General features: G+C 40.4%; 1 protein-coding gene across 1 annotated transcript in view; it reads left to right on the top strand.

Annotated features, from left to right (window-relative positions):
- ECE2 (endothelin converting enzyme 2) overlaps nt 1-16334 on the top strand; it is a 1144316-nt gene that overhangs the window by 494353 nt on the left and 633629 nt on the right. The window contains exon 5 of the mRNA XM_044070640.1: nt 15727-15942. Coding sequence (XP_043926575.1) covers nt 15727-15942 — 216 coding nt within the window. The remainder of the gene's footprint in view (nt 1-15726; nt 15943-16334) is intronic.

The raw sequence follows: 16334 nt of genomic DNA, 5'->3' as shown, positions 1-16334 counted from the left end.
TACATAGGAAAACTATTGCATATTGCTAGCCCTCTCCTCAGAACTATGAGGAAAGCATATGTGCTCACTGGCATCTATGGCCGTAGCATCCAAGAAGTGATGGAGGATCCTGGATGCTGATGCCTGTGACAACACCCATCATGTCCCCAGCTGGTCTTTGAGAAGTACCTGTAGCTAAGATTGTAATGGCTAAGTTTTCCCCTCGGTTGGCTCTGGCTCTGAGTTGAGGGTAAAAAGATCACAATTGTTGTTGTTGTCCCTGTCCATCCTGTAGCTCTGTACAATCTCCAAGGTCATGTAGCATCTGAAAAGTTCCTCTGGGTCTGAGCACTCTTCTCTTTTTGGGCCTAGGCCTATTGTCACCAGCACCAGCAGCACTGATTTCAGCCTCTAGCCCATACATAGGAAGCAAAGCTGCAGCAGCCCCTAGCACTGTGTCCCTTTAAATTTGCCTTGGCTCTACTCCAATGGTATTGAAGTATTCAGGAAAAACAGAATGGAGGCTACATGGATGTTTTATAGTTTGTTGAATAGCTTCAGTGTGCTGCAAATCACCTGCTTGTGCTGTAATTAGCACCTATGAAACTCATCTGCTGGTTAACTCAGTGTGTTAACTCTTTTGCTGCTCATTAATGCGTGATGTGCACCTATGCTTAAATAAGGTAAACACAGGCAATATTGTTATTACTTTCCTGTGTTCTTGTGATATCGAGCAAACATGAAGCACAAAAAATGAAGGAAAGGTTGCATACCCTGTACTCGAACTCAGGACCATCTATACTCTACACATACATGTGCTGCCACAGAAATAGTTATATGTCAAGGATAGAGAAACCTGACATTCATTCCTCCTTTTCCCGTGACTGTGCTAAGTGCTACATCATGCTAACAATGACAAAAAAAATTACTTAAAGCAGACAGAGACGGCACATTTTAACAAAAAATAAAGAGGATAAAACAGAACTTGTGAATTGTGCACTGCTTACATGCACTTTCACCCTTTACAGACCTACATGTACACCTCTGTAACTGTAACCTGGCACATCCCCCTGATGCCACCATTCACTGTTGCCATCCATTGAAAACAAACACTGTGGAAGTGCCTACATGAAGTGAACATTTCTAAACAGTTACAGTTCTTTGCGATTCAGCAATTCTAATGAGTTTTGATCTCATTTGCATGTTCACTATTCTGACAGCCCTGAATCTACATGGTTGGTAACTGTGTAGGCATGGAAACTGAAGGGGAGCCCAATGTTGTAAACAGAAGGGAGGGTATTACTTTTCTTTATATCTGCCCAGAGAAATACAGGTTTTGATAAAGTGTGACTGTATTCCATCAGCTACATACTGCATATGCTTACATGACAGTATGAATAGTCTGTATCATGGGGTTGACACTTTTAGCTGCCTACATTAGTTATGTGTATATTTTTTATTTGGGGTGTGGGAGAGAAGCTGCATTTATGTCATGGCACTTAAAAAGGATTGTTATTATTGTTACTCAACTTTTGTAGCATCCACCCTGTTTAATAATGTAATGATGTGTCTGCTGTTACATGTTAAGGTCAGTTCTGTACAAATCTAAGAACTTTTACTTGCTCTTGTTTTTGTGTAAACTTTTCTCTGTAGTTGTATTCAAAAAGTTTTCGAATACAAGGGCAACACGAGCACGGAGTCTACATGGTTGCTTCACAGCTTGTTGTATTGCTCCAATTTGTTGGTTTGCTTCATTAGCATACAATTAAACTACTTATTCTGTAATTTGCATGTCATGGAATTTGCCATGTTTGCACTTGTGTGCATGCCAGTACATTGAGTTTATTGAATCTAAGACCTTTTGCAGCTGTGGCGATGCGCAGATGGTGAAAAATGACCATGTAGGCTTTATTGAATCCCCCCTTCATGTTTTTTTTCTTTATACAGCGATCATCCAGCCCAACATTACACAAGTGTTCAATTCCTGCTTTCACTTACATCTCACTCTTTCTCCTCCTGAACATTATTCTGCATGTGTTGTTCCCACAAATTCCATGTATTTGTATGTAATTTGCTCCTTCCCTTTTCTAAAGATATCTTTTCCAGTTCGTTTATCTTTTTTACAATATTCAATACTGCAAACGCACTTGATTTAGATTTTGGTTTCCATTTTCTAGTAACTGCTTTTTTGGCAGCCAAAGAATTAAACTTAATAAGGCCTTACCATGTCAAGGAAATTCAGATCCTGGGTTCTAGTGCATAAAACTCATTTCCTTAGTTATAGACATTGGTATTTCTGACAGAATACTCTGTAGGGAATTTTTAATATCTGCCAACTCATTACACTCCCGAAAAACATGCTCCCATTTCCTCTTTCCCTTCACACCTCAAATATTTGCTATTTACCTGATAAAAATTCTCTGAATTTTGTTTGGGGTATAAAAATTACCTCTGCAAACACTTCCTTCATTAGGGTGCAGACTGGAATTCAGAGAAGTCGCTCCTTGCATGGGAATGCCTCTAATGTCCCAGGACCATATCCTCATGGCACTACCTATAATAGATCAGCTTCTTTCATGAGGCAGTGGAGAGACTTCCTGTGTAGGAGCTTTGAAAAGTATTTAATTCAATCCTTTTCCTACTCCCAAAAGGGATGGCAAGTGAAAGTACACCTTGGATCTTGTGAGATTAAAGTTGATCCTAAGGGGAACCAAATTCATGAATGTTGACTTTCTGTCTCTGCTGCGTTTTCTGATCATGAGGGTAATTTTGAGCATTTTAAAAGGCATTCAGAGCTCAATGAAATTCTAAATTCACTATTTGACCAACCTAGACTTTTAAAACTGCTAAAATACTATCCAGTCCCAGGGAATGAGGTATTTTTTAAGGCTGTGTTTGATACAGATAAGGGGTAGCTATATCCCTCAGAAAAACACAGCACTGTAGCTGAAAGTTTGTTTTGTAGTCAGGAAATATAAATTCCATGTATCAGGAATGTCACTCCATAGGGATTAAAGCCATGTGTCCTTCATCTTTATGGCCCCCTCCATCAAACAGAATACACATCAATACCATTCAGTTGTACCACAAGAGCCTTTGCCAGCAGTGTAACCAACTGCTGTCTTCTCCTCTGTCAGAAAGGAGCTATAGCCCAGCAAGTGAACTGCAACCAGGGCATACCTATGAAGGCCGTACAGGGGGGGACTGACCATTAACATAAATACATTGGACGTTGTCCAGATTTTCACTGAATGTCCAGATTTATGGCTCACATTTTCAGTCTTTCCCTCATAAAATTTGGGGTTGTCTGGGAAATCACTAGGATGATCTAAGGACTGAAGTCACTAAATAATGAAATTCATTTTAATTTCAGACTTCAATTTGTTCATAAATGTATGCTAAAACAAACCCTGTTACTCTAGCAACTTTCGAAGTTTATAAGAGCAATATTAGAAATATGTCCCTATTTTTGGGCTTTTGACCCCCCCCCCCCCATTTTGTCAGGCTTTGTCCAGATTTCTCGCACTAAGAGGCTGAGACGTATGCTGGGAAATGCATTTGCAATTTATATTTGCAGTCCCAGAATTCATAAATAAACAAGGAAGTTCTCTTTCTGCTCCTGGTGGTGGTATCAAAACATTCAGATACTATTCTTCATTGTTTGCCATCAGCTCCAGCTGATACATCACAGTTGTTGCGGTGAAGCTGTAGTACATTACTTTTGCCTGTATTGAACCTTAACTGCCACCTTCCTGTCTCCTTTCATCAACTGCTGCACATATCTTGGTGCCATCATTGAAGAGGTTGATCTTTTTCTCTTTTCTTTCAGGTATATACACACTGAACAGAAATGGAACCAGGACAGATCCCTGCGGTACTCCATAGTTTCATAATTTCTGACATAATTACTTTCAACACAACCACAACAATCTGTCATGCTGCAATCCAGTTTCTCAGCATTGGCCATATTACCAACCACTCCAACGTTCCTGTCAGCTTTTTTTATAAAACCAAGTCAAATGCCTTCCTAAAGTCCAAGTAGACCACAGCCATAGGCAGTCTCCTGGCAAGTTTTCATGTAATCCAGACAGAAAACCGTATCAGGTTTGACTAATAGTTCTATTTGACTATAAAAGCATGTTGTGCACTGTTCTGGGGTTTGTTATCCTTTAGAAATTCTACAGGCCTTCTCCTTAGAATTTATTCCACAACTTTCCCCACTGCTGTTAAGGTAACTGCTAAATCTCTTTATCTTCCACCTTTGTTGCCCTTCTGCAAACCTTTTTATATTCTGCCTACTCCATCCCTCTTCTCCAGCTTTTCCACCATTTGTAGACTCTGTTTCCTTCTGATTGATCAAATAACAGTCCTGAATAGCCACATTATTGTTCTCCTCTGTTTTATTGCCTAATTTATTTATTTGTTTGCCTTTCACTCACATCACTGTCCTTACCTTCCATTCTGGAATGCCTTGTTTCACACATTGCGTTCATTTCTTTATTCGTTTTATCAGCTAATAGTCTCATCCCTGACCATGTTAAGCAGTGCAGCGTAATCCACTCTTTTAAACTCCCATACTATTGCCTTCAAATAGTTATGCTTCCCAGTTCTAAACTGCACAGTGAGATGACTGCTGTTCGGTAGTGCCTTAACCTGAAGCGTAGTTAGGCTGGGGTGAAAGAATCATGTGTCCCAGGCACAGGGTGTTATATCAATCAGTCAATCAGTAGTGTAGTACTGACTTTTATTTCTGTACCGACATTTCTGAATGCCACTACTGAAATGAATATTGATACTGCCTTTGTGGTTACTCTTAAGTCTGTGTGGAATGCCTTTTTTTTTCTTTTTAGAGTTAAAGGGTATAAATTGGGAAGAAGAATCTGGCTTACAAATACAGCTTGGCAAAAGGAAATTTTTTTCGATCATCAACTTAGAGTTGAGAAGCACCAGATCTAGGAATGGCAATGGGTTCTAAATAAGAGAGCTGCAGCTCTGCCTTATCCTGGACATCCATAATCCCTCCACAATGTTAGGACAACATTGAGAATTCTGTTCCTTTTTGTATATACCTGCATCGGTTAGCTGGATCTGTCATGGTCCGATATGTCAATTAACTTTGTCTGTCTGTCTTTCTCCCTCCCTCTCTCTCTCTCTCTGCGCAGGATCTGAATATCTGCCAGTCTTCTCCAGAATTATTAAAATCCTCCATGAGCATTACACTTTGCTTACTACTGCAGTTCATTAATCTGTCCTGCAGTATCACACACACCACTCCCCCACTTCCATTGTCTTAACTGTTAGGGCACTAAGCCTAGGTTCTGTCCCTGACCTCTGCCTTGACCATCTTTTAGCTTGATGTTGTTCCTCCTCTCTGACTTCACATTTAATATACTCCCTTATCTAGATCACTACTTGCTCTTCATCTGTTCTTTTTCTGTCTTTGCTGAACAACCAGTTCTAAAGAATCTGCATGTCCCACCTCCTCTCATCAATGGCCCATGTTTCTTTGATACCAGCAGTGTTCAACCTCCCCTCCTGTACCACAGCTTGCTGCACCCTATCCTCTTACCCAGACTCTCTGCACTGTAGGGTGGAACAGTCTAGTCACACTCCGAGTTGTCCTTGTTTGCTCCTCTGCCATGTTCTCTTTCTCTTTTTACCTCAAGATCTACCTTCTCTTCTGCTTTGTGATATACCTTTCTTTTTAGTTTAAAGGTCTAATTGATGAGATGTACCCTTTCATCACAACACTGTTGTCCTTCAAGGATGCATCTGCAGTCCTAACATATGGGTTGTCCTGCCTCAGGCAGCCCTTTCAGATCCAGAGATTTCTACTAAAGACTTAGCAGGCATCCAGGATTTGTCAGACACTATTCCTTTAGACATTTCTACTGTTTCTATGTCTATCAAGGCTTTTTCCAGGGCTCTCTAGTTCCCAGATACTCAGCCTGGCTGAGGATCTTATTTCTTTGATCAGGGGATCCCACCTCACCCAGACAGGGCCTCCCAACCTCCTCCAGATGAACTGAACCCCCGGAACCTGTCTCTACAGACTATTCCTCAGATGACTCAGATATTTCAGATCACCAGGAAGGCCCATATTCTCCTTATGAGGATTCTGATGCAGAAGACTCCATTCCTTCTGCTTCTCCTCCTGAAGAGTTTTCTTTTGGGGAAACCCTACACTCTATGAGGGAACACTTCCAATGGCAGGGCCAGGATTTTTCAGATTCAAGGAAAAGGCTAAGGACATTTTTACACTTACCACAGCATAGGCCTTTAGCCATTCCTCCAGTACTATCTGTGGTTGATGATGCATATAACGATGCCAGTACTGCCCTGATTCTCTTCCTCTGGCCCCTGCCAAGCCTGGAGATATTACAGGGTCCCGGACACACTACCACTTGTATAAGGCTCATGTTGCAGACCCAGAAACCATTTCACAGGGCCTAAAAGGTGTGGCAGATGCCTCTGCAAAAACCTCCCTCCTCTGAAGGAATCTAGAGCATTAGAGAGATGGGTAAAAGGTTTATACATCTGCTACTCTTTCGCCAGGGCCTTAAACTGTCAATTTCACATGATTCAGTACCAGGAATTTTGTTAGACCAGCTAAATAAAACTGTCCTCTCCTGAACCTATAGACCACAAGTCCCTTCAGGATTTGGTACATAACTCTCAGCAGGTCAGTAATCATTTCTTAAAATGTGGCTATGATGCACTGGAGGCTTCCTTTAGATCAGCTATGACTGGAGCAGTGATTCAAGGCATGCCTGGTTGAAACAAAGTTTGTTTGGCTCCCTGCACAGGAGGTTCTAAAGAAAGTGGAAGAAAAGCAAAATCTGTCCAAACAGTCAAGGATTTCTTACAGGTCCAAAGAATTGGTTCTTTCCAGACACCTTCAGAGCACAGAGAGGCAGAAATGAAGTGCTGCCACAGCTGCAACTACAACCACTGCAACAGGACAGACACAATGATTATTTTCCGACAACTGGCATTGCATTACAGGAGACAAATGGACTTTACAAACCAGGTTTCACTTCCACACTCTACCAAAAAGAGAGGAATGCCAAACCAAAAACAGAGGCTCAAAAACAAATCAACAACTTACTAAGGATGAGAGCTATAGAAAAGGTACCACCTATGGAACAAGGCCAAGATTTTACTCCAGACTATTCCTTGTACCAAGAAAAGAAAATCAATGGGGACCTATTCTACATACCTCATTGTTCCAAAATTCAAAATGCTGACCCTCCAGCAACTTCTTCCCATGCTGGGCAAGGAGTCTTGGCTGGTGACTCTAGATCTCAAGGACAGATTGCAGAAGACACCTCAGATTTCTTGCAGGATCAGAGCATTATCAATTTTCAGCATTGCCCAATGCCTGGCATCAGTAATTGCTCATTGCAGGCTTCAGGGAATTCAAATTTACCCATACCTGGATGACTGCCTAATACAAGCGGACAACAAGACAAAATTAACAAAAGATTTGGCAAATGTCATACAACTGTTGCAAGCCTTGGGATACACAGTCAACATTCAAAAGTCAAGGCTAGTACCATCCCAAAGGATAACATTTTGGGGTGCAGAACTGGATACAACAACTCAGATGGCTTTTCTCACAGAAGAAAAACAAAAGCAACTACCAGTCTATTTCATGACATTAACAACACAAACTCAGCTTACTGCAAGGAAAGTCCTGCAAGCCCTGGGTTACATGGCATCCTGCATAATATTGATCCGCATGCCAGGCTGCATATGAGAAAGTTGCAATGGTACCTAAGGAATGTATGGTCTCAACACAAGCACAGTCTAGAAGCCCAGATTCCAGTAATTCCATGCCTGAAAAAAGAATTCCTGTGGTGGGCTCAGGCCTGTCAGATGAACAGAGGATTGCCTTTCCACAAACCACATCCAAGCCAGACCATCAAGACCTAGGCTGGGGGGCACACATGGAGGACAAGTGTACACAAGGCCTATGGACCCAAGACCAGCTGAATCTGCACATAAATCTAAAGGAGATGCTGGCAGTGAAACATGCAATCCAGGCATTCAGACCATTCCTCCAACAAGGTCACCTGCTGATAAGGACGGACAATACCACAGTCATGTGGTACATCAACAAACAGGGAGGTACACACTCATATCCTCTATGCCGGATGGCAATGGACCTGTGGAATTTGGCCCTGAATCTCAACATTCAACTACAGGCCAGATTTGTACCAGGAAAAGAAAATTCACTAGCAGACACCTTAAGCAGAACTACCACGGATGCTCACGAATGGATGCTGCATCCAGATATCTTCAAAACCATAACAAAGAAATGGGAATGCCAGAGATAGACCTGTTCCCACACAACCACCAATTGAAGAAATTCTGCTCAAGAGCATACCACCCTCTTGCCTGGAGGGTGGACTCCCTTTCCTTCAGCTGGAAAAACCTGACAGCATATGCATTTCCACCTCTTCCTTTGATGTACAAAGTCCTACTGAAGATCAGAGAGGAACAGCCAAAGGTAATCCTGATAGCTCCAGACTGGCCAAGGCAGCATTGGTACCCACTACTGAGAAGCATGTCTCGGACACACTCATGGCCTCTACCTCTATGTCCCTTACTTCTAACAAAGAACAACTACAAGACCCTGCATCCAAACTTGAAAACACTGCAGCTAGCTACTTGGAATATTGCATAAAACAAAATAAACCAGATTTATCTCAGAGGGTTAAGGACATTATCCTGGAGGAAAACTTATTCAGCCAAATGGAAAAGATACCTCATTTGGAGTGCAACAAAGGGAGAAAATGTCTCATTGGCAAACATAGCACACATCCTGGAATACTTAGCAGAACTGTTCCACAATGGCCTGTCCTACTCCTCCATTAAGATTCATGCATCAGCAATTTCAGCAGAGTACAACATGGATCCTCCTGTCTTCTCTCATCCTCTACTCAGGCAGTTCTTGAGAGGAATCAAAAATGTAAAGCCTCCAAGGAAACCACCTTTACCTACATGGGATCTCAACTTTGTGCTGGAAAAATTGACACTTCCCCTTTTGAACCAGCAGCAACAGCAGACTTACAGTTCTTATCTTGGAAAACTGCTTTCCTGCTAGCAATCACTTCAGCAAGAAGGGTATCTGAGTTACAGGCATTAATGGCAGTACAGCCTTTCCTTATCTTCCATCAGGATAGAGTGTCTCTGAGAACTAATCCTACTTTTATGCCAAAAGTGGTCTCCAGGGTATCATTGAACCAATTACCTACATTCTTCCCCAACCCACAGAACAAGACTACTACATACCTTCGCTACTATCTGGACAGAACTAAGACCAACAGAAAAACTGACCAGCTTCTGGTAGCATATGCAACAGGAGTGCAAGGAAAAGCAATTTCAAAACAGACAATCTCAAAATGGATAGGAAATTGCATTAGATTTTGAGCTACAGCCACCACTACAGCTTTCCTAAGCTGCTACTTGGAGCTCGTGCATACATTTGCCAAGCATTATAATCTTCCTTTATACTCCAGATCCGAGCAGGTTTTGCAACTGCTGTTTTGCAAGGGATCTTAACTACACCATCTTTATCTTAGTGCCTCCTCCCCAGTTTGGCTATGGTATTCTACCCATATGTTAGGACTGCAGATGCATCCTTGAATTTGTACCTACCATAAATGTAGATGTTATTATGGTGTATTTGTTTGTATGTATATATGTATATATATATTTTGCTTTCTACTGTTTGGAATTATTTGCATTTATCCAAATTTAGCCTTCCTAGAGGGCACCTGGCATCTGGGGCAAGAAACACTGAGGCAGACTTTGGAATCCGGCCGACCGAAGGCCTGCCTGAGGCAGGACAACCCATATGTTAGGACGGCAGATGCATACCTATCGGACATCTACATTTATGGTAGGTACAAAACTGTACTTTGTCCCTTCTGGGCTAAGATGGAAAATGTCCATTGCATAAAAAGGTCTGTGCACGATCTCTTACTGTCCTTCTATCAGACCCAAACCATATTTCCTTGTTCTGCACCACAGACAGTCCTTGTACTCCTTGTTATTTTATTTGACTGCTGGTATGGGTAACACTGTCAGACTGCTACTTCCAACCCTCTCTCCTGGCAAGTCTTCACTTTTGCCCTGTTTGCTGCTGTCTTTTGACAAGCCATTGGTGCCAACATGTAACAAACCATACATCCATACCTTACCCTCAGTGATCGCTCTGACATCTTACTGGGTTTAAATCCCAGGACTGGCTTCAATGAATTCTGATCTCTCCTGTTTCTTCTGCCAAGATACTTAATCTCCTTTGTGATTGAATGCACAGCCGTAAAACCTGCTTTTCTGTCCCCCTTTTGGCTCTCATTTCCTCATCTTCCTATCCCATGCCACTATCCTCTCTATGGTACATCTGTTCCCTCTCCACTTCCAGCACTCCCAGGCATTCTTACTGACAATGCTGGTTACTACCCTTCTTGTACTGCATTAGTCCCCTATCTCTTCCGTGTTTTTCCTAAAACCTCTCCCGTAGTCTTTGTTTTTCTCTCTGCCACTCTAATCTGTCTGACTGTTAACTTCCCTCTTATGCCTTCCGTCCATGGCCAAATCTGTCTCTGTCTCCCATTTATCACCTGTCACCAATGTTTACATCTGTCCAGGCACTCTGAATTTCTTCTCCTTGCCCTCACTTTTATGACAAAGTCTGTACTTTCTCCCTTCACCTTAATCTATTCCATCTATTTGCCTGCACCAAACTCTGCCAATGTTCTCCTGTCATGTTTCTTTCTTCCCTCATCTTTTTCCTGCCTCATCTTCTGCGGTGGACTCTTTTTTTTCTACCTCATCTCCAGTTTTCTCAGTCCTTTTTCAGATGGCTAGCTAGCCCATTATATTGTCATCTGGCTCCTATATTTTATCATGAGGTTCCCCCATTTACTGCAAATACCATATTCTCTATCAACATAACCTCCATGAACTAAACTACTCATTCACATGTTGAACACCTCATATAACCATCTGCCACTGCTCCTGTCCAGCATATGCTACTCATTTCATGTCTCCTTCCTGGCGCTCTCACCCTTTTTTTAATTTTCATTTCCCCCTGTATATATATATATATATATCTGGGTCCCCTTCACATGGTCGACATTTCAGAATGGCTGAGACCATATGATCAAAATTCAAGGCATCTCTGTACAGTATGGAAGGGAAAGATTTCCATCTTCCACACTGTAGTGCGATCTCAGAGTTGGTATATTTAAGTCACGGGGGGTGCAGGGTGGCGTAGCCCCCTGCTTGCAGCGTGAGGGTAAGATTTTTTTTTCCAATGATCAACATTTCGAATATCAATCACATGGTCTCTGCCATATGGTCTTCGACATTCTGAAATGTATGTATGTCCATATATATATATATATATATATATATATATATGTGTGTAAATATTTTTTTTTAATCCTTCTCAGCATTTCTGCTAAGCCTTTACCCCTGACCAACTAAACTGGCAAACAAATCATTAACTATAATTAGAAAACAGACCATTTCCACTATATTTTCCCATGAAATTTGTGACTTAAGAGACAAGAAATCAAAGATGATCAGAATTTCTGTCTGATAAAAGAATTGCACAGGTCATTTAGAAATACCTATTTTACACCATAGTACTGTCTGTTACCAAACAGATTCACAAAGGCACAAATCTGTCAGAAGTATGCTACCAAGTTATAATTCTGTTCAGATACCATGTAAATAAACAAATAGTGAATACTTTTCTGACTTACAAATAAAATAGTGAGAATATGGAATAATATGCCTTATTTCAATATTCTACATTAACTCTGAATCAGATTAATTAATCAGATGTTAACTATAAATTAGATCAAATAAATTAAATATATTTTCAAAGTTTGCTAGTCAAGTCACTATGCAGTCTTTTGTTCTGTAAAACACACAGTATGAACTGGAAACCACCAGCTGAAAATCAATACACTAAACCAAAATAAACTTAAAAGCATAATATGCATGTGTATTAATAGCTGAATAGAACAACTGAAATGGTTCTATAGTAATATAATTTACATTTTTTTCAGTTTTTTTTTAATCAGTTTTGCTTCTGGTATTAAAGACACAAAAGACAATCATAAGGCCTTCATTAGCTATGTTAGAAACCTGGGTGGATGATACAAAATCACTGAACCCCCACACATCACACCAACATACTGACAGACAGGTTCAAGCTAATTTCTATCCCACCAGAGTCCTCCCTCCCAAACATCAGATGCCAGGTGAGAGCTGTGTCCCTGGCTGTGTGCTACATGAACTCAATGAGGAACTAAACCCACACACTGCTGTGCTGTTTAATCTTAGCCAGCCTTGTCTGCAAAGCTATGAGAGGATCATAATGGAACTCATAAATAAAGACATTGGGGACCCACCACACTGAAACAGTCACTAAGGCCATTGATGAGGGTAAGGCAGTTCACACAGCCTACCTTGACCCTAGCAAAAGCCACAACGGCACAATACTCACTAGAAAATCTAAAGCTCAAAAGCCAGCTTAAGATGTATGTAAATATGTATGTGCATGGATGGGTTTGGACAGAACTGACAAATTTGCAGATGACTGCAAACTGGGCACCATAATTGACACTCCATCATCACACACATCCCTCAGAGAGGGTCTCTAGAGAAATGGGCTAAATGCCAAAAATGTATAGTCATACCCTTTGGGCACATTGCCAAAGTGGTTAGGAAGACCTTCTACATTTCCCACCTGATCATGAAGGATTCACCATCAGAGGGAGAGGTCATTGTACCTGTACTCTCTTCTCTTCACAGATCAGACCAATGATGTACAACAATGTACCTTACCTGACACCTGCAGCAGTTGGAAGAGACCCCAAAGTTCTCACAAAAGGATAACTCCAGCTCTATTCAGTCGCATACCCGTCCTGCTCAGGAGGATCTGTGCCTGAAACCTCAACATGGATATAAATAGGACGTGCTGGAGGGGACATTCATCCACCCAGAGACTCCCTACACTATACAGAGTCCCAGAGTCCATGAGAGGCAGAGCCCCTCACCCTCACTGAAGAAGAGGAATTAATCATCTCTGTGTCACTGATGGACAGAGGCACAGCAAACTAATGGGTACAGTATTCTCATCCTTGAACCTATAAAAGGCACGGCCTGCAAATCTAGTTCACTTTTGAAACCAGCTTATCTACCAAATGAGATACCACCCCAACAGTTTTAAGTGAGCAATGAGCATATGGCAAACCAACAGAATAAACTGTAAATCAATCAACCAGATTCTAATAAATACATTCAACAAACAACTTAAAAAATATATAATGAATAAATAAACTTGTCTCAGTTGCAGCTGAAGTTGTGCATCAGTCCAAAACTTCTTCCTTTCTGTGGTCTGTTCTGTATAGATTCTGGAAAAATACAACCAGAGTGTGACCGTGCAGCCTTTGAAAACCCAGAAACAAGAAAAGGCTCATGTAGTGTTGAACTCTGCCACCACCGATGTCTTCCTCATGAACAACAAAGTAAACTTGCCAGTAGGTTTTAGAGTAAACTTTTAAATGCACACCCTAGAGGCCAGGATACAAAATAAAACACATTTAATTGACCACAATAAAAACAAACAAGTTACCAGTAAAATTAAAAGTTTCAGTGGTACCGTTAAGTGCTTTCATCTCTATTTGTTAAAACCTTTCAAAACCATTAGATAATAAAACACAAGGTGCTTAAATGCCAATTCAAGTGGCCATGGGACCCTAATAAAAAACTCATTTCATAATTTACAAGTCTATTCCATTCACTACAAAATAAAACACTTTAAAATACTTAGAAAATTCCGTTAAAGTTAAATAGAGATTTTGACAAAAAAATGTTTGAACGTCGCTGTTGTGTTTTAAAAAATACAATGTAAAGTGGTACAACATTATAAAATTATATACTTGTGAAGTAATAAAGGTTAAAGTTGAGCTCCTCGAAGTTTGAGTACTGCATTAATTGAGATCTAGTTATTCAGGTTGAAAGGTTGGCCTATTGGTTAAGGTGTTTGCCTTACAAACACAAGGTGCAGGGTTTGAGTCTCAGAAGGGCAATTTGGCTAAGCTTAAAATGGCTCGCAAGGGCAGTTAGCTTAGTACAAACCTATGAGTAATTTCCTATCAGATCAGTTCATTTAACCCCAGTTGTTCCAATATGTTTAATCTTAGTTGCCATGCCACCTCCCTGAGTGCTGAGGTTTGCAGTGTATGACTTAATCCTTATATTGTAGCACACTGAAAATCTCAGTAAGAAGAATTCTTATTCTAATATCAAATCTACAAAGCTTTCAAAAAATAATTGTCCAGAGAATTATAATTTCCTTGTTAATTCACTACATATCATTATAAATTCCTCAAAAAATGCTTAGAAATACCAAACCTACCTAAAGAGATCCTGCCACTTAAAGTGCTGTTCCTGTACAAAGACCACTGACACAGCCTGTCATAAGCTAACATACTCCACATGAAGCTCCAGGCAGAATACTACGATGTCCAGGCACTTAAGTGGAGGTGCCAGCAATCACTCACACCATCTGTAACTTCAGGTATTGCTACGGTCCCCTGCCTCCTTCCAACAGCTGTTCAGTCCTCACTTAGCATAGCTATTCCCAAAGCATTTTGTGTTGGTGGCCCCTAATTATGTTACTCACTGCCATATAGCATTACTTGTAATGGACACCCACCTGTTCAGCCAGGTAAGCAATATTTGCTAAACATTAAGTTGTCACTACTCTTGAGAACTTCCTTTTTTCACATCCTCTCCTCATGGTATAGATCAAGCACAAAACTGGCATGGTTTCATCATCTTTCAACTATGAAATGATTAAAATTCAGAATTAGACACACACTTCTCCATTTAAAATTCTGTAGTATTTATGTACATTTTTGGCATAAACGTTGTAAGTCTGATCTAATTTCATTGTAACTAACGACCTAAACTTAGACTTACTCTGTATTTAACTTTCTGTACATGACATGTATACATAGAACATAGAACTCATGTTTTTTTTTTTTTAGTAGGACAGGGCTGGACATGGGCCTCTGTAACTCAGTAGACCTAGATGAACTAACAGACTTCTCTTTTCAGCATACACTGACTTTAATGTGCAGCCCCATCCATCCCCCATAGGGCTATCCATAGCAACAATCCTTAAGATTCAACTGTACATTGCACTTAATTTCTGTTTACATTTACAAAAATGTTATTTGCTGCTCTTTAGTTTGAATCCAGCTATAAATGTCACAAGTGTATGCAGCTATTGTCATTTTCTAGGTTGGTCTGCAACATGCCTATGCAATTAGATTTTTTTCTCAGTCCCCATTTAAAGAATTAACATAAATAACCATATGGCATACCCTGAATTACCAGACACATTATCTGGAGTAGATCCATACTGGAGTCATGAATGTTGCCAGATGAATGAATATATTGTGTATGTAACATAACTTAAATGAATTTTATGCTACGGAAAATGGAATATTTTACTTATTAACACCTCAGCCAATCAGCTTTAGAAAATGTTTTTCTTAGTCAAGTAAATTGTAAATACTGGTTCTTTTGGGAAAGGCAGAATAAGATTGCTTTGGCTATGAGAAAGAAATAGGATTTTGGAGTCTTATGCCCCTTTAATGAAAAAACGATAATTCCTGGTTCTTGATGAAATCTTATTTCCATGTGTTGCAGATCCATCTAGAACCACCTGCCTTACTGAAGCCTGTATCACTGTAGCTAGTAAAATTATTGAGTCCATGGACCGCACTGTGGACCCCTGTGAAGACTTCTACCAGTATGCTTGTGGGGGTTGGATGAAGAAGAATCCTCTTCCTGATGGTCGTTCCCGATGGAATACGTTCAACAGTCTTTGGGATCAGAACCAGGCCATCATGAAACATTTGCTAGGTAAGGCATTCAGTCTTTGTCTACTATTTCTTTACCTCTCAAATTTCTGGTTTCAGATAAAACTGAGTAAGTATAGATGACAAAATCTTTTAGAAGGAAGGATGTAGCCATACCATCTGGTATGTCCTTGCTACTTGTTTTTATCCTGTCAGTCCTTCATTTTTCACTGCTGTCTGAAGATTACATGGGACCTTACTGTCAACATATCCTAAAACAAAAACATTACTCATTATGCAGCCTACATTTTGAATTACACAAAAATTATATAATATAAAACTGTGTGTAAAAGTAGTTATATGAGATCTCACAAAGTAATCTACAAGACAGAAAGAAAAGGATGTGCATCAGTGTTAAATTAAGGAAACGTGCTATTTGGAAAGAACAGAGGGACA

Source organism: Protopterus annectens, chromosome 4.part1 (genome assembly GCF_019279795.1).
Source record: "Protopterus annectens isolate FY-2018-M chromosome 4.part1, PAN1.0, whole genome shotgun sequence".
Lineage (NCBI taxonomy): Eukaryota > Metazoa > Chordata > Ceratodontiformes > Protopteridae > Protopterus > Protopterus annectens.
This window is presented reverse-complemented; position numbering and strand designations above follow the sequence as displayed.